Source organism: Misgurnus anguillicaudatus, chromosome 14 (genome assembly GCF_027580225.2).
Source record: "Misgurnus anguillicaudatus chromosome 14, ASM2758022v2, whole genome shotgun sequence".
NCBI lineage: Eukaryota > Metazoa > Chordata > Actinopteri > Cypriniformes > Cobitidae > Misgurnus > Misgurnus anguillicaudatus.
Window position 1 is genome coordinate 22,136,659 of NC_073350.2, and position 27,972 is coordinate 22,164,630.

The window sequence follows — 27,972 nt, forward strand, 5'->3', positions numbered from 1 at the left end:
CACTGGATTTTGCTTCATTTAAATACCACATTATAACACTAGAGGGCAGAATCCCATTGAAAATGGCCCTAATGCTATCTAGCAAGCAATATTTTTTCCTTTTTTTATTTTATTGCGCATTAACAGACAATTAAAATAGGAAAAAAAAAAATGAAATAAGATGCCAGTCTCATCGAATAAATTATAGTTTTAAAGAAGGAGTAAACAAAACACAGATAAAAAATAAATAAATACATAAAATAAACAAAACAAAACATTTAATGGGGACATTTCACAAGACTTTTTGGTGTCCCCATAGTACGTATGTGAAGTTCTAGCTTAAAATAACATACAGGTAATTTATTATGTTAAACTTGCCACTTTGTAGGTGTGAGCAAACATGTGCTGTTTTGGGTTTGTCATTTTAAATGCAAATGAGTTGATCTCTGCACTAAATGGCAGTGCTGTGGTTGGATAGTGCAGATTAAGGGGCAGTATTATCCCCTTCTGACATCACAAGGGGAGCTAAATTTCAATTACCTATTTTTTCACATGCTTGCAGAGAATGGTTTACCCAAACTAAGTTAATGGGTTGTTCTTTTCCACATTTTCTAGGTTGATAGAAGCACTGGAGACCCAATTATAGCCCTTAAACATGGAAAAGTCAGATTTTCATCATATGTCCCCTTTAAATAAATCTAGCAAGCAATCTGGACCTGCATGTGTGCAGAAAACTCTTACAATCTAACCTAAAATTGATCAGTTTCACACCAGTAGCTTTATAATAAGTAAATTTAATCGTACAAAGAATGTAAACAAATGAGTTTTTAAGGTAAATGTGTAGGCATACCTCATACAATTACACAAGAAACATTGAATTTGTGGTAGTAGTTGGTTTCTCACTATAAAACATTACATTTTACATTTTGTAACCAGGGACATTAATGATGTAAATAAATGATGTAGAACAAACCACATCTCATAACTCGCAGCTGATTTATTTACACAAAGCACAGCACACTTATAAATTAATAAACACTTTACAAGCACCCAACCATGATCTCTGGGCAGGGAATACTTTGGCTTGCTTTAAAATTTGATGTGGGTGACACATTTATTTTAATTATTCATTTATAACATTAAAAAAAGATATCCACAGGACCGACAAAAAGTGAAGAGTCAATATGTTGGGGATGGAAAAAGCCATACACGTCTCTGCAGAATACACTCCACTGATGGTATTATACACACTATAAGAACACACGTGACTTTGAATTTATCTAGATTACATGCACTATATCTGTGAATAACACATAATTTTTATTTAAAAAAGAAAAATGTAAAACAATATATGATGAATTGAATGCTTGACAGTCTAGCAGAATATGCAACTATATTCAGCAGTGTTCACATAAAATATATAGGTGTTCTTCTCAACTCGTCTCAAATGCATATGTCTGCTAATCCCAATCTGTGCCCACTAGTGCAGAACAGTGAAGAGAAAGACATACAGACAAAGAGACAGACAAAGTGAGAGTGAGTGAGTGAGTGAGTGAGTGAGAGAGAGAGAGAGAGAGAGAGAGAGAGAGAGAGAGAGAGAGAGAGAGAGAGAGAGAGAGAGCGCGCTTTTAAAGGATTTGACAGTGATTTGTAGAATCACAGTTGTGGATTGTTTGTGCTTTTTTACGTTCTCCCTGATTTTCTCCTGCATCGTTCCGTCATTATCAATACTTTCTGCCTAATAATTCCTCGTGTTAAGTGAATCTTCAGACTGTCGTTGCGTGTGAGGTAATTTTAAGATGAGAGCTGAAGACTCCGCTGCTGTTGGTACCACAGACTATCGAGCTTCAAAAACATCAAACTTCAGCTCCAGATGGGCGCACACTGGCACCGCCATCAACCGGTGAGATACTCATTTCATGTTACTGTAATGCCAGGTAGTTAAATATCAATATAATCTCAATATACAGTCTTTTCACACCAGGTTTGTCACTGAAATGAAAGGCGCGATTTAAATGTTACGTAAAATCGTTGTAGATATGAAACGTGTCGATAATACAGCACGATATTTCTACTCGTGTAAAATTTGGAATGGTGTTGTGTGCACGATATTAAAAACTTAATCAAACGTGCGCGTGACATCTCGCGGGAATTTCTGCATGTATTCCATTTATAGCAGTTTTCCGTTCACCTGTTGCTGAATATGTATCAGTTAATTTGCATACAATATGAATATGCATGCCTATACATGTCCTCAATTCTCAGCTTGTTGACTGCACCCAGGGGAAACTGAGTTTATATTAAGAACAGATACTTTAGATATTTTAGTTGATAGTAGTGTCCATAACTAATGTAAAAGCACTTACAGGATTATACATTTGAATAATGAATTTGTAAATTAAAATTATGCATAGGAATGAGCTTTGATAATACCCTGGCAAAAAGCTTTGATATACCATAGGTACGGTAAAAGCCTACTATGGATAATATAATGGACAAGTCATATTCATACTATTTCCTAGAGACTACCATGGAGGTAATATCATGATATTCTTTAAAGAATAATGACTTACAGTTTTTAGTACTATGACATATCAAATTACCTTTCTTTTAATTGAGATAATTGTTACTGTCACAGTACCTTGTATGGGTGATATACTGGGATGTTTTTACCCATAAATTTTGTCCTGTAGGTTAATTTAAAACAACATTTAGATTTCTCCAGATTTTACCCAACCATGTGTTAAAGGGGCCATGGCATGAACATTTTGACTTTTCAGATTTGGGTCCCCAGTGCTTCTATCAACCTAGAAAATGTAAAAGATCAACCCAGTAACTTAGTTTGGGTAAACCATTCTCTACAAACACATAAAAATTAGGTTGTTGAAATTTGGCTCTCCTTATGATGTCATAAAGAGCTCTTATTATAATAATACCACCCCTTAATCTTCACTATCCAACCACAGCACTGCCATTTAGTGCAGAAAAAAGCACAATTGAGTTTTAATTGCAACAAACCACCATCATTGTGATCAGTGTTTGAATTTCATCAGCTCATTTGCATTTTAAAGGAAACACCCAAATGGCACATTTTTGCACATACCTACAAAGTGGCAATTTTAACATGCTATAATAAATTATTCATATGGTTTTTTGAGCTAAAACTTCACATATGTACTCTCGTGCCATGGCCCCTTTAAAACAACCCAGCATTTTTTTTTACTGTGAGTCTGTTCAACGATAATAAAATGAAGATAAAACCCATTGTTCTTTTGATCTTTGTATCAATTGGTAATTCAATTGGCACTGCCTTAATTTTATTCATTTGCAGTCTAGGTAAGTGTTTGATCCGTTTAGGCGTCTCGGTTTCTTCTAAGCATCTTTAATGCATTATCACACGCGCTGGCTGTATAGAGAAACATTGCAAAGCAATGGCCACAGTTTTGTTTTATTATATTTTCCAATAGGAGACACAGGTAGAGAGGAAAGCTTTGTGCTGTGGCCGAAGGACCAGACGCTTGTATGGCAGACACTATGACACCACTGCACCTCACATCGCTGCTATGCCATCACAGAGATATCAGCAAGTCACCCGGACAACTCGTGAGCTTCTTGGTTAACATCCTGTGGGTAGTGATGATTGGATTTATGGCACAATCCTGGTCGCTAACCTCTTCAGAAACTCAACCGCACTCCATAAAGATCGAGGGAGATATCACTCTCGGGGGCCTCTTTCCAATACATTCCAGGGGCCCGGCTGGTGTTGCCTGTGGGGAAATTAAAAAGGAGAAGGGGATCCATCGTATGGAGGCCATGTTGTATGCATTGGACCAGATTAACAGTGACCCAGACCTGCTGCCTAATATCACCCTTGGTGCCAGGATACTAGACACGTGCTCCAGGGATACCTATGCGCTAGAACAGTCCCTTACTTTTGTTCAAGCCCTCATCCAGAAAGACAACTCGGATGTTCGATGTTCCAATGGAGAGCCGCCCATCATCCCAAAACCAGAGCGCGTGATAGGGGTCATCGGGGCTTCGGCCAGCTCAGTGTCCATAATGGTGGCTAATGTTCTTCGACTGTTTTCGGTAAGAGGCTATTTTATGTACAACTCTCAAAGTCTGTTAAGACTTTTTGTCAAAAGTTGCATAGTACTGCTGTGGGATATTGCAGATATGGTCAGTGCTACAGGAAACACATATTAATGCTGTTAAAAGGTCTGAATTGGGTTATATCTGAGCTGGCTGGTCTTTATCAAAAAGGAAGAGTTTATCTTTATTGTAAATGAATCAGATTTTCATTGACTGGTGTCCTTAAAGAGATAGTTCACCCAAAAATTAAAATTCTGACATCATTTACACACCCTCAAGTTGTGCCAAACCGGTTTAAATTTCTTTGTTTTGCTGAACACAAAGAAAGATATTTTGAGGAATGCTTGTAACCAGTTTTGGGGCACCATTGACTTCCATAATATTTTTTCCGCTACAATGAAAGTCAGTGGTGCTCCTGCTTTCTGCATGATTCCAGATATCTTCCTTTGTGCTCAGCAGAACTAAGAAATTTATACAGGTTTGTAAAAACTTTAGGGTGAGTAAATGATGACACAATGTTCATTTTTGGGTGAACTATCCCTCAAAACTTACAAAACTATAAGTAAAAGCGCTGCATGTATGTCATTTAAAGGTGCAGTGTGTAATTTTTAAAAGGATCTCTTGAAAGAAATGCTTAATAATATACAAAACTATATTATCAGTGGTGCATAAAGACCTTTTATAATGAACCGTTATGTTTTTACAACCTTAGAATGAGACGTTTTTATCTACATACACCAAGGGTCCCCTTACATGGAATGTGGCCATTTTGTGCCACCATGTTTCTACAGAAGCCCCTAACGGACACATTTTTTTACTAAGTTGTCTCTGACGATGACATGTTTGTTTGGTGGTGGCTATCGTAGCTTCTTTATGCATTTTAAAATCAAGGGTGTGGGAGTGGGCTGAGCCTTTGGTTGCAATTCGCAACTTCCCCACTAGATGCCGCTAAAATTTACACACTGCACCTTTAATTTTAAATCCTTTCTTATTTTTAAATCATCTTTTAGCTTGCAAATCATAAACCAGAGCTCCATTCGATTTTAAATCTCCCTTCTGCCAGATTTTCACAAGATTTATTTATTTATTTATTTTAAATCATGTGTGCTTTCTAGGACCTATAGTCACTGGTGCAGGGTGTGTTTTAGTACAAGTGTGCATGCTTATAACTTCACGCAGGAATTATAAGCAATCATTTCAGTCATAGCAGTTTCAGGTAAGATAAACAATTAACAAAGTGTGATTCTCTATCAGAGCTCCGTTAGATTTCTATCAGTACATCATAGCTGGAATTTGTGTTTTTCCTAATCATAATTGTGTTTTGCTTTTGAAAATTCATTATTTTTAGTGTGCCACTCTCAAGGACATTAAATTGATTTATCCTTTGTATTTTTGAAATGTTGTTTTCCCCCAACATAGTCTGTTCAAGGTCAAAATGACTTAATAGGTTTTAGTGATCAACATTGTATATAGACATAGAACAAATAGTGTGAATGTGTGCTTTTTCATACAAGGCATGTTTCTGTACCTATCTACAGGGTGTTTTTTTTTTTATTGTTATTAACATACGGCACAAGATTGACGTTACGTATCTGACAATTTTGAGATGTCTTGACACTTCTGCACTTTATCATACTGTGCTGGCGAATATGAATATGTCTGAAGAAAATCATGAAAGTCTTCAGTCTGTCTATATATCTTCTTGGTAGGTGAGGAAAGCAGATATTATCCGCAGCATTACAGAGGATCTGCTCTCTATTTAAGCCCTCTCACCAGCTCAGAGTCCTGATGGAAAATCAAGCATGAGACCAAAGAGTCGCACTGTTATCAGCTACAGACAGATTCACTTCTGTGACTTGAGCTGGATGAGTGTGGGCCTTTACCACACAGATCTACAGCAATAGATGTCAGTGGCGGCTAGTGACTGCTCTTCCGAAGGGCGCAAATTCAAAATATGTGTTCGGAGTGTCATGTGTGTTGCTCTTGTTTTCAAAATATGTGTTTGTTGCGTCATGTGAACCATGTGCATCACGTGTTTTGTCAAAATAAGAGCCTGCTGCACACGCGTCAAAACCATTTATGATAAAAGAGACGCTCACTTTCACAAAATACACGCAAGACACTCCCTTAAAAGTAAACTCTGATTATGCATGAGATTATGCGAGTATCTGGCAAACGCGAGCGTCTCTTTTATCATAAACCCTTTAGACGCGCATCTGCAGCTGGCACTTATTTTGACAAAACACATGATGCACATAGGATCACTCGACGCACAGTAATCTGATTACCTTTTGGATTACATTTAGATTACTTTTGACAAATCTTATCTGATTTCAAATATATAAAGACGAAAACTATCAATTCTTTTTCACCAACAAGAGCCTTAAAAACTAAGGCTAAAAGTGCAATGTACGGACAGTTAATACTTCAGAATACTTTATTTACAATTTTAAGTAAATAAAACAAAAACAGCAACATTGCAAAAACCATATTGAATTCACTGCAACAACGCTGCTACGTCTAAAATTTCACCTCACAAATAAAACTGAATTGTTTCTTTAAACCGCGAGTTTCTTTAAAAATGAAGTGCTGTCTATACAACCAGACAGTGATCAAACGCTAAGTGCTGCTCCATTTTGCATTTTGTCTCGTTGTTGCTAATCTCCTGTGCGATTTCACAGCCCTCCCTCTCTTGAACAATCTTGAACAATCACGAACGTATATACGCGATAGGTAAATTTATTAAAACAAAAATAGAAGATTTACTAAACTGTGAACATCTTACTGGCATATTGTGAATAATATGTAATCATGTAATCCATAAAAAAGTAGTCTGATTATGAGTATTTTAAAATGTAGTTTAATCTGATTACAAGTACTTGATTTTTGGAATCTGATTACGTAATCCACACTGTAAAAAAATTCCATAGAAATTGCAGCTGGGTTGCCGGTAATTTCCGTAGATTTAAATTTATGTTTTTTTCTGGCAACATTTTGTTCAAAGTTAAATGAACATTAAACATTTACAAGTCTTTGTCTTTACAGAGTAAAACTAAAAAACAGCATAAAGCAAAACATTCTGGTAAACAAAATCTGAAGCAAAAAAACAGAAAATGGTTGATGATGATTTCTTGTTCCCAGAATGCTTTGCATGAGGCTGTTATTGTATAGTTATTCTGTAAAGACAAAGACCTGTTAATATTCAAAATTCATTTAACTCTGAACAAACTCCCGCCAGTAAATAACATAAATCCAAATCTACGGTAAATTACCGGCAACCCAGCTGCAATAACATTGTAATTTCTACGGAATTTTTTTACAGTGCAGATTACATGTAATCCGTTACTACCCAGCTCTGATCATATGATATGATTTTCATATAAGACCATAGACTGTAAAAAAGGATGGACGTAGTGTCAGTGACATCACCCATAGGTTTCTAAAGATCATTTTTTAAGCTAAAAGTAGGCAGTGCCTGCCGTTGCCATCTTGCCCACGCATCACCGTTAACGGGTAGGAAGGCGGGATGTGGGTGAAACTGAGGTGGCTGGTTGTCGAAGCAACCCCCCCCAAGCTCAACTCTAGTGACAGCAGTGGCTATTTAACTGTCACTCAAGTGGCCACGCCCTTAATTTTGCAGAACCTGAAGGCTTAATATAATTGAAACAAATGAGTTACAAAAAAATGTACCCCCCTCATGAAGGGCAAAATTAGCTATACAGACTAAAAACATTTTTGTACCAGGCTGTAAACATATTATTTTCTATTGTAAAATTGGGCATTTAACATGGAGGTTTATGGGAATTGACTCCCTTTTGAAGCATGCCTCTAGTGGCCAGTCGATGAATTGCAGTTTAAATCACTTCCGTATTGGCTTTATCAGAGAAATGTTATTGTATAAACTTAAAAAAATCATTTGTGACCCTGGACCCTGATGAACACAGGAAGATATCTGAGTAATGTTTGTAACCAAACCGTTCATTCACTTCCATAGTATTCTTTTCTCCTACTATGGAAGTAAATGGGGTCATGATCGATTGGGTCACAAATATTCCTTATATATAATATAATATTCCTTCGTGTTCATCAGATCAAAGAAATTTATACAGGTTTGTTACAACATGACAGTGAGAAATTTATGACAGAATTTTCATGTTTAGGTGAGCTATCCCTTTAAGACTCCAGGTTCACATTTAGGATTACGTTTAGGATTATGTGAAAGGTCATTATTTTCTTTTAGAAAATCATTAATGAATCATAGAGCCCCTCTTTAGATGCTCAGTGAACATGATTAAAATAGTTGAAACACTTCTAGGAAACGTTTGCTGTGGCTTCTGCCAATGTTGACATGACTCATGTGTGAAAGGGCTTGAGGCTGCAATGCTTATGGTGCATAGCAACAAATTATTTCAGTAAAATCCTGTGTTTTATCATTTGTATATTTGCATTCGATTTTGTGATCTCTGCAAAATAAGATCCAAACTGTTATAAATAGATCATAGCGCAACAGATTGTCATGTTGTATGATAGTGGTGGCTTGGATAAATCTGCCATAGTAAGTGAGCTTGGCAGAATTAAATATATTGTATGGCTTATAGCTGAGAAATGGCAACCTTGTCTCTTGATCTCTGTCTCTCCCCCTGTGCTTAACATAATTTGACTAAACCCCTCTCTAATCCTTCCAGATAATCTGTAAAAATGGTCCTCTGCCTCTTTTCTCTTTCTCCGTTCGGTGTCCACCTTTTCCTCCATGCGCACTGGTTCTCTTTTTAAAGATCCTTTCATTAAGCCACACTAGCCGGGCAGACACATTAGTTGGCGCACATAGCCCAGCCCAGCGACATCAACTGGGTCATTAAGAAACTAGCACAGCAGTAAATTAATCTTCTCATCCTTTTTTCGAACAAATGCTTTTACAGCGCATACCATCTGTATTTCCCAAGGATTTGATCTGCTATAGCAAATATCATAGCTAAAGCTGAAGTTGATGATCTGCTGCAGGAGACTTGATATATTTAGGTTAGGATATTGGCAATGACACACGTAATGACTTGTTATGAGCTATGAATGTGTACCACAAGCTATGACAATAAATTGTGTAATATCTTCATGATGTTATCCCTTAAAGGGATAGTTCACCAAAAATGAAAATAATGTCATTAATGACTCACTCTCATGTCGTTCCAAACTCGTAAGAGTTCATTTTTGGAACACAGTTTAAGATGTTTTATATTTTGTCTGAGAGCTTGTTGACCCTTCATTGAAAATCTATGTACAGTATACTGTCCATGTCCAGAAAGGTAATAAAAACAACATCAAAGTAGTCCATGTGACATCAGTGGGTCAGTTAGAATGCGCTGAAGCATCGAAAATACATTTTGGTCCAAAAATAACAAAAATTACGACTTTATTCAGCATTGTCTTCTCTTCCGCGTCTGTTGTGAAGCGCATGCGTGAGACTAAAGACTAGATAATGCTTTACTTTATAACACATCACGTGACTGCAGTGACGCGGATGACGTGTTATAAAGTTTTTTTTCCAAACTTACAGCATGCATCTCCCTCAGACTGTAAACGAAGCCCGGGCGCACAAAAAAAACCTGCTGGGGCGCACAAGATAACACGTCAGCCGCGTCACTGCATATATGGGCAGTACTGTTTCAAAAAGTACACCTTTGTTCCTAAAGAGTTCATATTAGTACATCCTAGGTACATATTTGTGTCAAATGTACATATTTGGCACTGGTGTATTTGCATTCATGTTTACATTAGGGCCGGGACTTTAACACGTTAATTAAGATTAATAAATTACACAAAAAATAACGCATTAAACATTTTTTACGCATTTTAATCACACTTATTTTTGCACCGCGGAACATTTCTCATTGGATGAGTTTCGGTGGATCGATTATACTGGAGCACTAACTAGCGTTCATGACTTCAGACAACAACAAACCACAGTGAACATGAACTAAGAAGCTGTTGAGATCGCTTTGGTTGGCCCTGTGGATGGGAATTTTTTTATAAAAAAGAACGGATGGAAGCCTCGATAAGAGCATGGTTGTGTGTAAGCTATGCAACAAGGAATTCACATATCACTGCAGAACATCGAGCCTCAAGTATCATCTCAATGCAAAACATATAGCAGCTAGCGTGGAAGTTAGCCCGACTCCGAGTACAACGACTTGGTTGAACAAAAATAAACAATATTTTTTTGCTTAAGCTTATGTATTCAGTCATTATTCATGGTATACTAAAAATCCATGTGAAAAAATCATGTTCTCAGGTCAAATATTTATATGTGATTAAAATGTGATTAATTTCGATTAATTAATTACAAAGCCTCTAATTAATTCGATTCAATTTTTAATCGAGTCCCGGCCCTAGTTTACATCAACCTTTTAGGTTTTTTTAGGCAACAGAATGTCCATGTGACAGCCCATTAAAGTAAGTCCCTGTCCTGATCATACTTATGGTTTTTGCTATGTCTGTGTTGCAGATACCTCAGATAAGTTATGCTTCCACAGCACCCGAGCTTAGTGACAACAATCGCTATGATTTCTTCTCTCGAGTGGTACCGCCCGATTCTTTCCAGGCCCAGGCGATGGTGGACATTGTCAAAGCCATGGGGTGGAACTATGTTTCCACTTTGGCATCGGAGGGGAACTACGGAGAGAGTGGTGTTGATGTTTTCATCCAGATATCTAGGGAAGCAGGTAGAGCAATTTAAGTCATTCATATTACAGTTACATGTCTTGGGTTTTGTTATATTTTATACTAACAATATGTGCTTTAGCTGCAAGCAGCAATAAAAGACATTCTGCATTTTAATTTGTTTCATTCAGGGGGTCTTTGCATTGCACAATCCATTAAAATTCCCAGGGAGCCCAGACCAGGAGAGTTTGACAAGATCATCAAGAGGCTAATGGAGACATCTAATGCCAGAGGAGTTATTATCTTTGCCAATGAAGATGATATTAAGTAAGTAGCTTTGTGGGAGAAAATTATCGAAATTTAAAATAAAGCAGGAGGCATGGTAAGAGTAAATATCACAATGGTAATAACTGTAATTCTTAGAGAGAACTGTGATAAATGAATCCGCCCTAGACTGATTTGCTATTTGGTTTCATTTACATTTTGCAATTTGATAATTATTAATTAAATTATTTTAATTATTTGTCAGTTAAGTTTCAGGTGCTTAAAAAGTCAAGCACCAACTTTTAAATTGCTTTATTGATTCAAAAACCATAAGTGTAAATGGTTTGATTTTTTGAACAGGTTCTTTAGAGGTGCTTGAGGTTTGTTTTTGTGTTCATTTATTGCAGACGTGTACTGGAAGCAGCAAAAAGATCCAATCTTACAGGTCACTTCTTATTTGTGGGCTCTGATAGTTGGGGGGCAAAGATTGCACCCATCCTGAACCAGGAGGACGTTGCAGAGGGTGCAGTCACCATACTGCCTAAGCGGGCATCCATTGAGGGTACCAACAATTATATTCATTGCTTGTACAGACCAGTAAAATATTTCAATGTAGGTTTCATAATTTAGCTATAACCTTCATCTGAAAAATCTACTAATTTAGGATTTCTATGATAAACAAAGTGTAGGTATCTAAAACTATATTACGAAGCATTTTTCTCTTTATATAATTTTACAATATAGTCAGGGATGGGCAGTATTTCAAATACATGTATTTAAAATACGTATTTGAAATACAAAATAGTATTTTGTATTTTGTATTTTAAAGCCTTTGAAAAAAATGAAATGTAATTTGTATTTAAATACATTTAAGATGAGTATTTTTGTATTTTTAAAATACTCAAAATACTTTGAGTCAGTCAACCAATCAGGGTACTGTTTTCATGCATCAACTAGTTCAGACCAGACACCAGAGTTCAGGTAAGCAAGTATATCTGTGCAGCTTTTAGTGGGCAATAATTGAAATGTTGGAGTTGGGAAAAAGCAAGGGCGATTGAATTATTGGTTGTGATGTGATTTGTGTTATTATAACTGTCGCAAAAGGAAATTCAAATTCACACTTGCACGTTGCACGACTGAGACAGAGTGTGGAACGCTGACAAATTGGCCTACACTTTTGACTTAAAGGAAAACCACAATTTTTTAATATTTCACTATGTTCTTACCTCAACTTAGACAAATTAATACATAACTATCTTTTTTCAATGCATGGAGGAAGAGCACTTAGTTTGCAGCATTTCGACCTCAGCGCACAGTAACATCTTGACAGGAGTGATGATGTTACTGCGCCAGAGGTCGAAGTGCTGCAAACTAAGTGCTCTTCTGCCATACAATATAGTTCTCCTTTTTTATTCACTTAAAAATTACGTTTTATTTTGTGCCACCATACTTACTCGTGTAACTACTCATGTAACAGTCTTTGAATGGGGAAAACATGGAAGTGTTTGGTGGCTTCTAAATTCTTCCCAGTTTAGATCCTAAGGAATAAATGGGACTAGGCTAAATGCTAACACATTCATGACACGCTGTGCAAAGAAGAAGTGCACATATTAAAGAAAGATAGGCATGTATTCATTCATCTTAATTGAGGTAACATAGTAAAATATTGAAAAACTGGTGTTTTCCTTTAAACACGGCAAATGGTGGAATCAGCACACAGTTGCTGATTTCTTTTTAGCTTTGTGCAGTTGAAGCCTTGTTTACACTTTTGCAATTCGCATGGCTCTACTCTACTGCACCCCTGCTGGCTCCTCAGTAAACCTACAAGACTTTTATGCTTGAAGTGCTCTCCGTTGTATAATTCTGTAAATGACAGAGGGCGACTCTTGAGTAATTGTTCTCAAAACCATCAAAAAGCAACGATGAGAGAAAGTTTGCAGAATAATTTGTCAAACACTCGTCTCGTGAGAAGTAAATACGTGGTTTTCTTCACATATAAACTGTTTAGGTTGTGGGACGACGACACATGAAAAAGTTTTTACTTTACTTGAATGGGTGTTCATAAGGCTGACATGACGCGTGTCATGAATATGAAGGAGATTTTATGGACGTTTATGACAACTGTCATTAAGTGTCATTTGTTCAATTTTGTAATTTTTATTGCAAAGATGACATTGTTTGAGATGTCTTTGTTATGACAACTTGACATTAACCCATACATCATAACTTGTCATGACAACTTGACATTAACCAAGACAACATAACTGACCACTTTTTACCAGTTATACAAATTTAATTTGTCATTAAAATGTCATTAAGTGTTAATACTCTGTTAAATAGTTTTATAACAGCATCATGAATATTCTTCACTTCATAATGTTTATTTGACCGATTATTAATAATATTTGACATAGTATTAACACTTGAAGGAATAGTCTACCCTTTTGCCATATTAAACTATGTTATTACCTCAACTTAGATGAATTAATACATATCTATCTTTTTTCAATGCGTGCACTGTAGCTACAGCGCATCGTGAATGTGTTAGCATTTAGCCTAGAACCATTCATTCCTATGGTACCAAACAGGGAAGCCACCAAACACTTCCGTGTTTTCCCTATTTAAAGACATGAGGAGTTATACCAGTAAGTATGGTGCCACAAAATAAAACTTTTTTTTGGTACCATAGGAATGAATGGGGCTAGGCTAAATGCTAACACATTCACAATTCACTGTACAGTGCACGCATTGAAAAAAGATAGATATGTATTAATTTGTCTAGGTTGAGGTAATAACATAGTTTAATATGGCAAAAGGGTAGACTATTCCTTTAATGACATTTAAATGACAGTTTAATGTAATGTTAACCCACAAAGCTAGGTAGTTTCTTAAGTTTGATAATTATTGTTTATGACAGATTTATAACAAGTTTTGTTGTATTGGTGTATGTCAAGTTGTCATAACAAAGATATCTCAAACAATATCATCTTTGCATTAAAAATTACATAATTGAGTAAATGACACTTAATGGCAGTAGTCATAAATGTGCATAAAATCTTCTTCATGTTTATGACACATGTCATGTTATGATTGTGAATGTGTCATGTCGGCCTTATGCACACCCCTTCAAGTAAAGTGTTACCAAGTTTTTTTCTAGTTTTCTATTTTTTACAGGGCAGGGGAAAGCCAAGAGGTATGTAAAATAAAATGAAAGTTTCTAAGCAGTTGCACACAACTAAATGCTTTTTGACATTCAGAAATAGACCCAGATAGATTTCAGCCTAATAGGGATACTTGAATCAAGAATTTCACATGTATTTTGTGTATTTTTAAAATACAAAATACTGTATTTGTATTTAAATACATTTTTCCTCACAGTATTTTGTATTTGTATTTAAATACATTTTTCGACACAGTATTTTGTATTTGTATTTGAAATACATTTCCATGTATTTATGCCCATCTCTGAATATAGTTGCAACCCTTATGACCTTATATTTATTGGACTAGAATGTAAAAAACAATGGCAGATAACATCAAAATAAGATAAATGTGCAAAATTTTAATCAGTTGATAGTATTACTAAAACGAATTGTTTATCAAAAATATGAAGTGTTTGGTTCCAAAATGCGATAAACGCCATTTTGTTACAGTATAGACCCCTTCACGGTTCACGTCACAGGCGGTTCCCACTTCGCATGTCGGGGTCAGAAAAGTCATTACAGCAGATTGAGTTGCGTATTATTCGGTATCGTCAAAAATGCCTACTTACGTCGTGGGTTGTGAAAATCGCACCAGGTCTTCCATTAAGTTTTCGCGATTCATGCAGAATCTCAAAAACAAAAAAATACAACATCTGCGTCTGCAAGCAATTAACGTGCAGACTGGAACAATGCAAATATCAAAGAGGCTTGTGTTTGTAGTGCTCACTTCATTTAAGGTAAGTCATCATTTTTCAGCCCTGTTAGATTGAATTATAAAGCCCAAATGGTATGAACAGTTTGACCCCATGCAGCGCGCGCACCCGATAGTCATTCAATGTTTACAAACCTTGAAGGGGTCTATTGTATCAGGTCAGTATTAAAAAGTAAATTCTTTATTTTACGCAAAATCCGATATCCGCCGTGTTATTCTGTCATATTTTCTCCTCTTTTTCTCAAACCACGACAAACGCCAGTCCTCCTTCTCTGCAGAATGCAAAAAATCTGCTTAACCAATCACAGGGCACCATTCCATGCACACATTGTAAACAATAATGGCGACGCTTTGAATACACACAGAATCCTAGTTTTCCTCATCTACTTTGTACTTCGTGATCAACAAACAAACAAAAACAAAATAGTAATTTTGATGGCATTGATAAACCTGTGGTGGTTTTCTGTGGCGGGGAAAAAACGTAAACCATCAAAATCGAATCATTTACGTGAGAGGTACTTGGGCGAAGGAAAAATGCTGGCTGTTGCTTGTTCTCACACAATGGCATCAAGCTTCTGTCATGCTAACATTTTGACCCCAGGGGATCTTATGAAAAACTTTCCATTATTTTACTCGACTTCAACAAAAATCGAGCAGGACCAAAACATTTTACAGCTGATCACTGTCAAAAAAGTTTAGCGACGACGTCCCAAGGATGACAGCAGCAATGACAGTGTAGTTAATATGACAAAGTGTTTTGATTAATGCCATTAATGTTTTTAATCAGTGTATATCACTAGTCAACTAAATGAATATAACATGGCAAAGATGAATGCACATTTATATATTGATTCAATAGATTTATAGCATTTAAAAAAACTTATTTTTAAGTTTTTAAGACAAAATAATCCGTTTTTAGTATACATTTTTTGCAAATCTGATTATGGATTTTATTTTTTTATGTTATTATAACCTAAAGATGCTATGTGAAAGTTTGTAACAAAAAATTGTGTTTTTCATCTTGTCACTTTCTTGGTATAGAAAACAAATTTTTACTAATTAGTCTAAATAGATTTATTGCGTTTTGTAACCAAACTCTTCACATGTCAAAAAATATTATTTTATACTACAAAATCAACCTGACTAAGTGTGAAGGGTGAGGTAAGGTAGAAAAATCTTAGCACATGTTCATTTTTACAGTGTAGATAGAAATGTTCAAAACTAAATTGTCAAGCTCATTGTCATTTATAATATACAACCAACATCAATGTCAATAAAAATATACATATAAGATAAACACTTCGCCTTATACCTGCTTGTATTTAGTTAAATAAAATCTGGCTGTTGATAAATAACAATCCACGGACAGGGTTTAATGTTGACAATGATAGCCATGTGGTAAAAATTCATATCTGTTTCTCAGGGTTTGACCAGTACTTTACCACAAGATCTTTAGAAAACAACAGGAGGAACATCTGGTTTGCTGAATTCTGGGAAGATGATTTTAAATGCAAACTCACAAGACCGGGGATCCGAACGAGCAGCGGCCTCAGGAAATGCACAGGTGAGAAAATGAGTTCGGGTTTGACAACCTGACTTGTTTTCATTATCACATTTGCACGTGTAATAAACGTCTATATGTTTAAAGGAACAGTATGTAGGATTGTGGCCAAAACTGGTATTGCAATCACAAAACTTGTGGCTAAAACTGGTACTGCAATCACACAACTGGTGGCTAATACAAAATGACAACATAAACATCAGTTGGGGGCTGCAACTCCACTTTTAAAATGACAGTATCCTGGCCAGACCACTGTTGTCAGTGATATAAGTATTTGAAATGAAAATTATTTCTTAATGTCTAGTGACATATCAGGGCCATTTTATAATTAATTGATAAAAATGTATTACATACTGTTCCTTTAAGTATCAAGGGCTTTACAGCTGTAATGTGGTTTATTCTTGGTCTCCTATAAGGAGAAGAACGAATCAGCAGAGATTCTCCATACGAGCAAGAAGGGAAGGTGCAGTTTGTGATTGACGCGGTTTATGCCATGGCCTATGCGCTCCACAGCATGCACATGGACCTCTGCCTGGGTGCTATGGGCGTTTGTGATAAAATGGATCCTGTGGATGGGAGAATGCTGCTGAGGTACATCCGCGCTGTCAATTTTAACGGTAAGCTTAATGTTTTTGCCTTGCCAAGGGCATAGTTGTCAGTAAACATCAAAAATTGGGAAAAGATAGAGACCTTGAGCAAATCAGAATTTAACGGAGTGGGCTTTTTTCATATAGATGTGGTGACTTGACAGGAATTTGAAGGTTAAAATCTTTATTTCAGAGAAATGTGTTCTGACAGTTGGCACACATTTCTAAAAAGAGTTTCAGATAATACTTCTCATCCTATATCTCAGACCTGTTGAAGATCTCATATGTTGATATACGTTAGAATATAGCTTTAAAGGCGACATATCACAAAAATCAGACTTTTTCCATGTTTAAGTGCTATAATTGGGTCCCCAGTGCTTTTATCAACATAGAAAATTTGAAAAAGATCAACCCAGTAACTTAGTTTTGGTAAACCATTCTCTGCAAGCATGTGAAAGATAGGTCATTGAAATTTGGCTCCCCTTGTGATGTCACAAGGGGATAATACCGGCCTTAAAAATCCAACCACGACACTGCCATTTAGTGCAGAGTTCAGCTCATTCGCATTTTAAAGGACACACACAAAACGGCAAATTTTTGCACACACCTACAAAGTGGCAATTTTAACATGCTATAAGAAATTATCTATAAAACTTCACCTATGTACTCTGGGAAACAAAATATTTATTTGACATCTTAAAAAGTCTTGTGAAATGTCCCTTTTAAAGGCGGAGTCCATGATGTTTGAAAGCCAATGTTGATATTTGAAATCACCTAAACAAACACGCCCCTACCCCAATAGAATCTGGACCTTCTGTTGATAGACCCGCCCCACACATACGCAAACAGGTGTTTGATTTGATTTTATTGGCTATAAGTGTGTTTTGGTAGTCGGCCCGTCTCCTTTTCCAACGCGTTTTTCAAACATCGTGGACTCCGCCTTTAAAGAATTAAATGAGAAATGTTTGCATTCAAACTGAATTTATGATTGTTGATCTTTGTTTAAACTCAGCGCTGTCAAAGCGAAACAACTGTGATATTAAAGAGACTGCATTTATGATTTTCTTTACTATGGGATTTGCTTCAGCTGAACATAACACTTTTTAATCTAAGATTCAGCTATTGCTGTAAGACTGACAGGTGAAAATAGATGTTGATAGTTTCTGTGAGAGCAGAATAGCCAACATAAAGCTGCTGTCTCTAGGAGGACTGAAGGGTCCCATGGGTTAGTGAGTGAGAGTACAGCGAGAGGAGGTCAGCACTCAATCCAAGCCTAAAGAGATCCACTAATGCACCATGCAGCAGTGCACAACCTTGTTTTAACCACCCCACCACCTCTATCTTTCTTTATCCGTGACTTCATTTTTCCCTGGGGCAGCTTCTTCCAAATATAAGGCGCATTTTCTTTTTGGTTTTGTCTCTCAGTGAAATCCCTTTTCTTTTCGTCCCTTTAAATCCTGGGGGACATCTATGAAATGCATAGCTATTTAGTTTATGCACAGTGAATGTGCTATACGCTCCTATTCGGAAATCCTTTTTGCTTTAAGCGCCGAAGGGACAAGCAGTGTGGAGACCTTGCCCCTCGTGAACGACAAGGACCTGAGGTCCTGTTTCTTAAATTCTGATTTACGTTGGTTTACTGAAGGGACCTGAGACGCATATTACTGTATCTTTGTTTAACCACTCGTCGTCATCGCAGAATTACAATGAAGAGAATTTTTCAATAGTAGCACCATATTTTCTTTTAAGCAACCTGAGATATGAGTTGAGTCACCTTCAAAGCTAAGTTTCCCATAGAGATGGAGAAAATTCTCTTTTGGATTTGGCTTCTGATGTTCCTTTGAAAAACTATGGCAAATAAATCAACAAAGGTGTGCAGAAGCTTATGAAGAAATTTCAGGAACATGTACTGTATTGCTACACACACATTAATGCAATTTCATGCCCATGCATTGGACTGTTCAAATTTTATGATGCTATTTAAAGGAAAACACCACCGTTTTTCAATATTTACTAGGTTCTTACCTCAACTTAGACGAATGATTAAATACCTCTCTTTTTTCAATGCGTGCACTTAATCTTCGTACAGCGTGTCGTGAATGTGTTAGCATTTAGCCTAGCCCCATTCATTCCTTAGGATCCAAACAGGGATGAATTTAGAAGCCACCAAACACTTCCATGTTTTCCCTTTTTGAAGACTGTTACATGAGTAGTTACACGAGTAAGTATGGTGGCACAAAATAAAACATGGAGATTTTTTAAGAGATAAAATATGAGAACTGTATTGTATGGTGGAAGAGCACTTAGTTTGCAGCACTTCGAGGCTAAATGCAAACACATTCACGACGCGCTGTACAAAGATTTTTGAGGTAGGAAGTTGAGGTAGGAACTATATAATATTGAAAAACGGTGGTGTTTTCCTTTAAGAACAACTTTCCTGTAGCTCAGATAGAGTATTGCATTAGCACTGCTAAAGGTTATGAGTTCGTTCCCAGGGAACACACATACTTATAAAATGTTGGTCGCTTTGGATAAAATCGTTTACCAAATACATAAATATAAATGTAAAAGTGCATTTGTACTAATAGCTAAAGAGGCTGACTGTAAAAAAATCTGTTTACTTTGAAGGCAGTGCTGGTACAGGTGTGATGTTTAATGAAAATGGTGACGCCCCGGGACGATACGATATCTTCCAATACCAGCTGTCCAATAGCACCAGCCCAGGATATAAGATCATCGGCCAGTGGACCAATCACCTGCGACTCAATGTAAGCATCAATAAGGCGAAAATGGTATTTTTAAATATATTTCAAAAATATACAAAAAATATATTACCAAATGATTTTTATGAATGTATTTATGTAAAATATATTTTCTTCCAATATCTTCCCAATATTTTGTATATTTTTATTAGTGCTGTTAAACGATTAATCACGATTAATCGCATGCAATATATATATTAGTGCTGCACAATTAATCGCATCGCAATCGCAATGTCAGCCTGTGCAATTATATGACAGCAAAATGTTGTTAACACCAACTTTCTGATAACAGTTTGATGATTTTCCTTGCTGTTTTAAAAAAGAAAGAAAAACGAACAAAAAAGGCAGTGCACGTGTGGCATGCACGTGTGTGGTGTGCGTTGTCACTTGTGTGTGCGCAGCGCGGAAATACCAGAGCGAAGATGGATGCAGAGGAGGTTGACAGTGATCTGGTAGCTAAAAAAACTCTACGTCTGTTGTAGAGCCCGACCGATTTATCGTTTTGCCGATTTTATCGGCCGATATGAGCATGTCGCAGATATATCTGTATCGGCGTATAAGCCGCAGATATGCGCCGATATGAACGTTTGTTACAGAACACATTAAATGCATTTGAAAGATGTAAGTACTTGTTTGTCCAGCAGAGTGCGCCATACTGGTTGCTACTGGCGACCCAGATCACTCACTGTAGTGACACCAGCCAATCCCCCACCCCCTTCACTTCAGTCAGTCAGTCTCTCAGTTCAGGTGGCATAGAAGCAGTCACGCAGTGTCTTCTTCACAACATTTTTACACCTGGTATTAAGACGCGCTTTGGTCGATTGGATTATAAATGGACAAGAGAGACGCATTCCCGCTTACATTTGGTGTTTTTAATCCGTCTCTTTGTCGACTTGCGAGTTAAAACGCAAGCGGGAGAAATGACGCGAGACGGAGAAATGACACATTTAAACTACGCGCAGCCGTGCACTTATATAACACTATATGAGATTACTGCTGCTTGTGTTGTTAGTTAACACGCTCATTTCAGAGCAATTGATTCAATAAGCTCGCGCAACTCTACACCCTTGCTAAATAAAAGAGGCGGAGCGAAGACGCATTAGTTTTATTAAAGTCTAAAGTTTGCACGGAACCCTGGGTTTGTGTTATAAAAACGTTGTGCACAAGCACAACATTAAACATAGCGTACATTAGTATGTGCTCCGTCAAGCATTGTCTTCGTAACTGTGAGTGGCTAACTAATTTGTGAAGTACACAACTTACTGTAAAGCTAATATTAATCAATGACTTCATAAGTTTCTCTTTATAACGTTATTCTCGTCAAAACTGCAAATGATGCAAGTTTTATGTATTTTGTTCTCTTTGTGTTTTAAAGTTATTTATAATAAGTCAAGTTTACTGTTTAGTGCACTGATATCCAACTAATTTTGGATAATAAAGTTTATTGTTAACTTCTTGCCTATAGTACATATCTTTGTCACATCAATATAAGTGTTGGATCACCACATTTGTGAGTGATCACCACATTTGTGAGTGATCATTGCATTGCATTGTATTTATTCATAGTATATTATGTTAAAGTATATAGTGTATTCTATGTACAGTACTTTAGTATAATATACTGTAGTATATACTGAACTATAATGTACACATTAAGAATATCGGCCGATATATCGTTATCGGTCTTTTTTTACTCCCTAATATCTGTATCGGCATCGGCCCGAAAAAACGCATATCGGTCGGGCTCTAGTCTGTTGTATGGCAGTATTTTGGATTTAGGATTACTGACACTAAGCAGTTGCTACATCACGTGGCAATACGAAAACATTTCTAGTTTTACAAATACACATTTTAGCATTATCACTAAACTGTGTGTGGATTTTCCTTAAACCCCATCAAGTTGACTCATGATACCATTTATTATAATCGCACATCGCAATATTAGCATGAATAACCGCAATGGGAAAAATGAGCCAAATCGTGCAGCCCTAATATATATATATATATATATATATATATATATATATATATATATATATATATATATATATATATATATATACATGTATCAATTAAAGAAAAATTTATTTGTATTATATTGTTTAATTTATATATAATATAAATAATATATATATCTTTTTTATTTAAATATAGTTTTTTATTTATATATAATTTAGAATATATAAAAATATAAATAAATATATATACACATGTAAATGTTTCTTAAATACATACATGAATGTGTGTGCATTTATATATACATAATAATTACACACAGCACAAACTCATATATAATGCAAAAAATTAATTTTATTTTGTATGAGATTAATCTAGATTAATCTATGCCAGGCTCTAAAAAATATATACACATGTAAATGTTTTATTTTTAAATACATACATGAATTTGTGTGTATTTATATATACAGTATATATTTGTATGTGATTAATCGTTTGACAGCCTTAATTTTTATTAATATTTTTAAAGCATTTAAAAAAATTAATTTTGCCTTCATATATTTCAGTCAAGAAATACATTGCAAACATTGAGGAACAATCGTCATTGTTGTCTATTATCTATTCTGCAAGCCTAATAGGTTTGAACAGAATGTCTTATAATGTAACATCCACTTATAAAAAAAAATTGCAATATATTTAAAGCATTATGCATACTATTATGTTATTTTACATCTGTTAGTCTAATTGAATGGCAATTGTAAAAGTAAAAAATTTATTTGCTTGCCCCTGAAATGCATTTTGAAATCTATGTTGGTAGATGAAGGTTAAAAGTAAATATATTTTCAAATTCATTTATTTATTTCAATAAGCTAAACTTTCTACAAAATGTATTTAGCATATATTTAAAACATGTTTCTTTGCCATGATACAAGAAACGTGAAAGTTTAGGATATTTCTGAATCCTCTTTCTTTAAACATTCATCCCTTTCTCTAAGGCTGAAGACATGCAGTGGTCAGGTGGGGAGAAACAAGTACCAGACTCAGTCTGCAGTTTCCCGTGTGAGTCTGGAGAGAGGAAAAGGATGGTAAAAGGCGTCCCTTGTTGCTGGCACTGTGAATTGTGTGATGGCTACCAGTACCTCCTGGATGAGTTTAACTGTGACACCTGCCCCTTCGACATGAGACCCACCCCAAACCGCACCGGTTGCAGACCCACCCCCATCATCAAGCTGGAGTGGAGCTCTCCATGGGCCATTATACCTGTGTTTCTGGCCGTGCTGGGAATTCTGGCTACATCCGGAGTTATTATCACCTTCATACGCTTTAATGACACCCCCATAGTCCGAGCATCAGGCCGAGAGCTCAGCTACGTTCTCCTGACGGGCATTTTTCTCATTTATGTCATTACCTTCCTCATGATCGCCGAGCCGGGCACGGTGGTGTGCGGCTTTCGCAGGCTGTTTTTAGGGCTGGGCATGTGCATCAGTTACGCAGCCATGCTCACCAAAACTAACCGAATATACAGAATCTTCGAGCAGGGAAAGAAATCGGTCACGCCGCCGAAATTTATCAGTCCCACGTCACAGCTGATCATCACCTTCATTCTGATCTCATTACAGGTTGGTAGCTTGTATTCCAAATATAAAAGGGGTAGTAATCATTCAATTTGGTAATACATTTTAATAGGTCACATTGAAATTTGAGTCAATATTAAAGATGAAAAGTTTTAAATGATCAGTGTGGTTTGGGTAACTGCTATATCTTATATAGCTGTGTGAAACCTCTCAGTCCACTGTGTCTCCAAAACACATTTCTGCACAGAAACATTGAATAATTTAAGATGGACGCAAGATTTTAAGTGTAGCAACTCTCTTCTCTTTATAGTGTCTTCTGGTAATATTTAGTATGATGGTCTCCAAGAAAATGTCCATATACTGTTTGTTTTTAATTGATCTAGCAATAGTTTGATGGTTACACATTGAAATTGTATGAATATTATTATGACTTTTTCTTCTCACAGGTCCTGGGAATTTTCGTTTGGTTTATAATTGTTCCTCCTCACACTAATATTGACTTCGATGAGCTGCGGCCCCCCAACCCTGAGTTTGCACGGGGGATCCTGAAATGTGATATCTCAGATCTCTCTCTGATTGGCTGTCTGAGCTACAGTATGGCACTGATGGTCACGTGTACAGTCTATGCCATCAAGAGCAGAGGGGTCCCTGAAACCTTCAATGAGGCCAAACCTATCGGCTTTACCATGTACACCACATGCATCATCTGGTTGGCCTTCGTTCCCATATTCTTTGGCACGTCACAATCCACAGAAAAGGTAAAGTGTTATTTATATTATGTACACATTTATTATTTTCAACCTAGCGTTGGGTCAAAAAGAGACGAGCCCGATTTGGCGATTACACCCGAAACGTTTGTTTAGCCCGAAGCGTTCGTTGTTAGTGATGAACTGTGAGTGCTGTTCTTTTCTTACACTATTTGACATTATTCACATTGAGGGATTCAGCACCCAGTTTATTTATTCCATTCTAATTATCAGTAAGTGTGAGCGTGTTGTTGCATACAAGAGCACATTTACAGCATGAAATATTATGTTTACAGCCTGGTACAATTTTTTTTCTATATAGACAACTGTAAGGGGTGGGAATTTTTTTGTAACTCATCCATTAAAATTATATTAAACCTTAAAGTTCTGCATAATTAAGGTCGTGGCCACTTGAGTGACAGGTGAACTGCCACTGCTGTCACCACAGTCGAGCTAGGCGGGCGTGGTTTCAGCAACCAATCACCTCAGCTTCACCCACGTCCCGGATCTTTACCCATTTTCAGATATCCGCGAGCAGTGTTGGGGTTACGCATTACAAGTAACGTGCATTATGTAATAATATTACTTTTCTAAAGTAATGAGTACAGTAACACATTACTTTCTAAATGTACAAATTAATATTTAAGTTACTTTTTTTAAAAGTAAAGCGAGTTGCTTTTCAGTTTAATAAATTTGATTTAAAAAAACAATAATGTACTGAATTAAACTGAACGTAGTCACGTGGAATTATGCACTCAATGCGTGCGTGCCTGAGCGGGAACAGTTTGAGTCAGAAACGGAGATGGCAGGCCAGACCTCAACATTTTTGCCATAAAAATATGCAATTTCTGAATGCAGAACTTCTCAGTCATAAAAACCACCTGCAAGGCCTGAATGAGATCAAGCCTCAGCCAAGTAAGAAAAAGTAACGCAAAAGTAAATTAAAAGTGTCGGAGCCGATGGTGTAGTGGGCAGTATGTGCAACATACTCCAAAATATGTCCAAACGCACTTCCGGCGACCCGAGTTCGAATCCCGGCTCAAGGTCCTTTGCCGATCCCATACCCTTCTCTCCACCCTCTACTTTCCTGTTTCCTGTCGTCTCTCAAAACTACTGTGTATCGAAAAAAGTAAATTAAAAGTAACGCAAGTATTACTTTCCATGAAAAGTAACCAAGTAACGCAATTAGTTACTTTTTTGGGGAGTAACTTAATATTATAATGCATTACTTTTAAAAGTAACTTTTCCCAACACTGTCCGCGAGTGATGCGCAGTGACGCGCAACCAAGATGGCGATGGCAGGCACCGCCTACTATTGGCTTCAAAAATTTCTTCACAAACCTGTGGGTGACGTCACGGACACTACGTCCATATTTTTTACAGTCTATGGTTTTAACCCATTGTTGGGTCAAATATAAACATTTTCTGGGTTAATTTAACCCAACGGCTGGGCTTGTCCCTTTTTTCACTATAATTGAAAAAATAGCCAAATGTTTGGATTTCTATGCATTTGGCACATGCTTTTATCCAAAGTGACTTACAGTTCATTCAAGCTATACAGTTGCAAACACAATTCTTATCCACTGAGCACATATACAGGATTTATGCATACAGTATTTGTTACAAGATAGTATCTCTCAGAGAATAACAGGTTAATGTAATTATTATGAGTGAAACATCTTTTTTAGCATTTAAAGGGATAGTTCACCCAAAAATGAAAATTCTGTCATCATTTACTCACCCTCATGTTGTTAGAAACCTGTATAAAATGCTTTGTTGTGATGAACACAAAGGAAGATATTTTGAGAAATGTTTGTAACAAAGCCATTCGTGGACCCCATTTACATCCATAGTATTATTTTTTTCTTACTATGGAAGTGAATGGGGTCCACATACGATTTGGTTACAAACATTTCTCAAAATATCTTCATTCGTGATCATCAGAACAAAGACATTTATGCAGGTTTGTAACAACATGAGAGTGAGTAAATGATAACAAAATTTTCATTTTTGGGTGAACTATCCCTTTAACCTTACTGTCCGAATGCTTTCCACACTTTATGCTGCTTACAAAGCAGAGTGATTTAAAAATGGAAAGTAAACTCTGACTAATAGAGAGGTCTTTTAGTGGCCGGTCATCCGTGAAGCTCTTGCCCCTCAGGTGCTCTTCAAGTATTTTCAATTCTTCGAAAATGAAAAGAAAAGAAAGACATGGAGGAGAAAGAGACATATACTCAAGCACAGCAGCATGCCAAAATATTATGCATTTATTAAGTTAAAAGCTTTTTTAACCTCTGGGCAAATGATTATGTTTTTAAAAATATGACATAATTATTTTAACATTAGTGCTACGCACTATTGATTTGATTTATTATGTAACAATTTTGTAAAGGCATTTTAGTTTTGTATTCTAAAAGACTTCGAGCAGTTTTATTTTGTTACCATCATATGCTTTCTTTGTGTAATCTCATAAAATGTCAAAGGTCTCCATTGGCTATTATGGGTTTATACTGTATTTAAAAATAACTCTTTTGTGCATGTTGGCCTGTTGTCATATAAGAATGAGTGACCAAATGCATGAATCACATATAGCCTGTCAAGGTTTATTCTACTGGCTCTCATGAAAACATCACAAAATTATCATGGAAGTACACGGCTGACCTGGAATCGGCCTTGTTTAGGTAAAGCAAAAAATGTATATACTATTTATATACTCAATAATGTATATACTATAGACAGAATTGTTTATAAATCAAGTGATAATTCACAGTGCTTTGCTCCAGGAAATAACGTGATCTTAATCCTCATGATGATCAACAGTGTACATGTTATGTAGAGTGATATCTAAGCATTAAAAGTCTGATGGCTGATCTACAGCATATGTGACCTCAGTCGTGGATAAGGCCAGGCTAAAATATTCCCTCTTAATCTTTTTTTTCGTCCTGAACCAGATGTTCATTCAGACCACCACGCTGACCGTGTCTATGAGCCTAAGCGCCACCGTATCCCTGGGCATGCTGTACATTCCCAAAGTCTACGTGATCATCTTCCACCCAGAGCAGAACGTTCAGAAGCGCAAGCGTAGCTTCAGGGCCGTGGCACAGGCGGCTGCCGTCTCATCTCGTCTCTCGCAGCGATTTAATGATAAGCAGAATGGGGATACCAAAAGTGAGGCAGAAAAATCCTAATAAATGCCACAAAGGTAAAGCTTCATGTGTTGCATTTAATGCCCATCAATAACTTGTTCTGAATTATACCAGCTATGATTTTTTTTTAATCTTTAAATTAAATTTATTTGTCTAGGTTACCAAGGGCTGTGAGCTGTACTTTCTCTTAAAACAGGTTCAGGGAAACCTCAAATGGACAAGAGTTACTAAAATGTGGTAGTTGTTGTAACATTAACAGCAGCACAAGCGATTTGGAGGAGAGTCATGAAGAAATAATGAATGCTTTGTACATTATGTACAGAACTTACAGGACCAATGGATTCTTTATGATGTGCAACTCTTGCATCAGCTTTGAGACTGTAATGTATTTGTCCCCTTTTATATTTCCCCTGTCAGCACTGCATCGTCACCGAGTTCGTCTGAAGAATGTCTAAAATGAGTCTCTTTGGAAAAAAGAAACATGTCTGTCTGAAAATGTGTCTGAAGAGTACACATGTACATGAAATCAGACACAACTTTGCAGTATTGTAGCAGATCAAATGATGTCCTGGCATCGAAAATCACAGATGCAGAGGATTTAGTGCAAATACACTAAGGTTCCTTGAAATCTTTGCTATGAAAATGTGCCATAACTATGTTTCAGAAGAATAAATGTATTTAAGTGGTTTGTGTGCGATCCTCAGAAGGGCAATATTTAGATAATAAATAAATAAAA

The 27,972-nt window shown here is 36.4% G+C and overlaps 1 protein-coding gene across 1 annotated transcript; it reads left to right on the forward strand.

Annotated features, from left to right (window-relative positions):
- Positions 1 to 1,390: 1,390 nt before the first annotated feature.
- On the forward strand, positions 1,391 to 27,949 carry grm6b (glutamate receptor, metabotropic 6b). The gene is made up of 12 exons (XM_055183790.2): positions 1,391 to 1,882; positions 3,447 to 4,068; positions 10,571 to 10,787; positions 10,917 to 11,052; positions 11,397 to 11,551; positions 16,328 to 16,468; positions 16,882 to 17,082; positions 19,681 to 19,820; positions 22,766 to 23,389; positions 23,791 to 24,102; positions 27,042 to 27,292; positions 27,394 to 27,949. Exons 2-11 carry the CDS (start codon positions 3,502 to 3,504, stop codon positions 27,276 to 27,278), a joined length of 2,730 nt encoding a protein of 909 aa, XP_055039765.2. The 5' UTR covers positions 1,391 to 1,882; positions 3,447 to 3,501; the 3' UTR covers positions 27,279 to 27,292; positions 27,394 to 27,949.
- Positions 27,950 to 27,972: the final 23 nt, after the last annotated feature.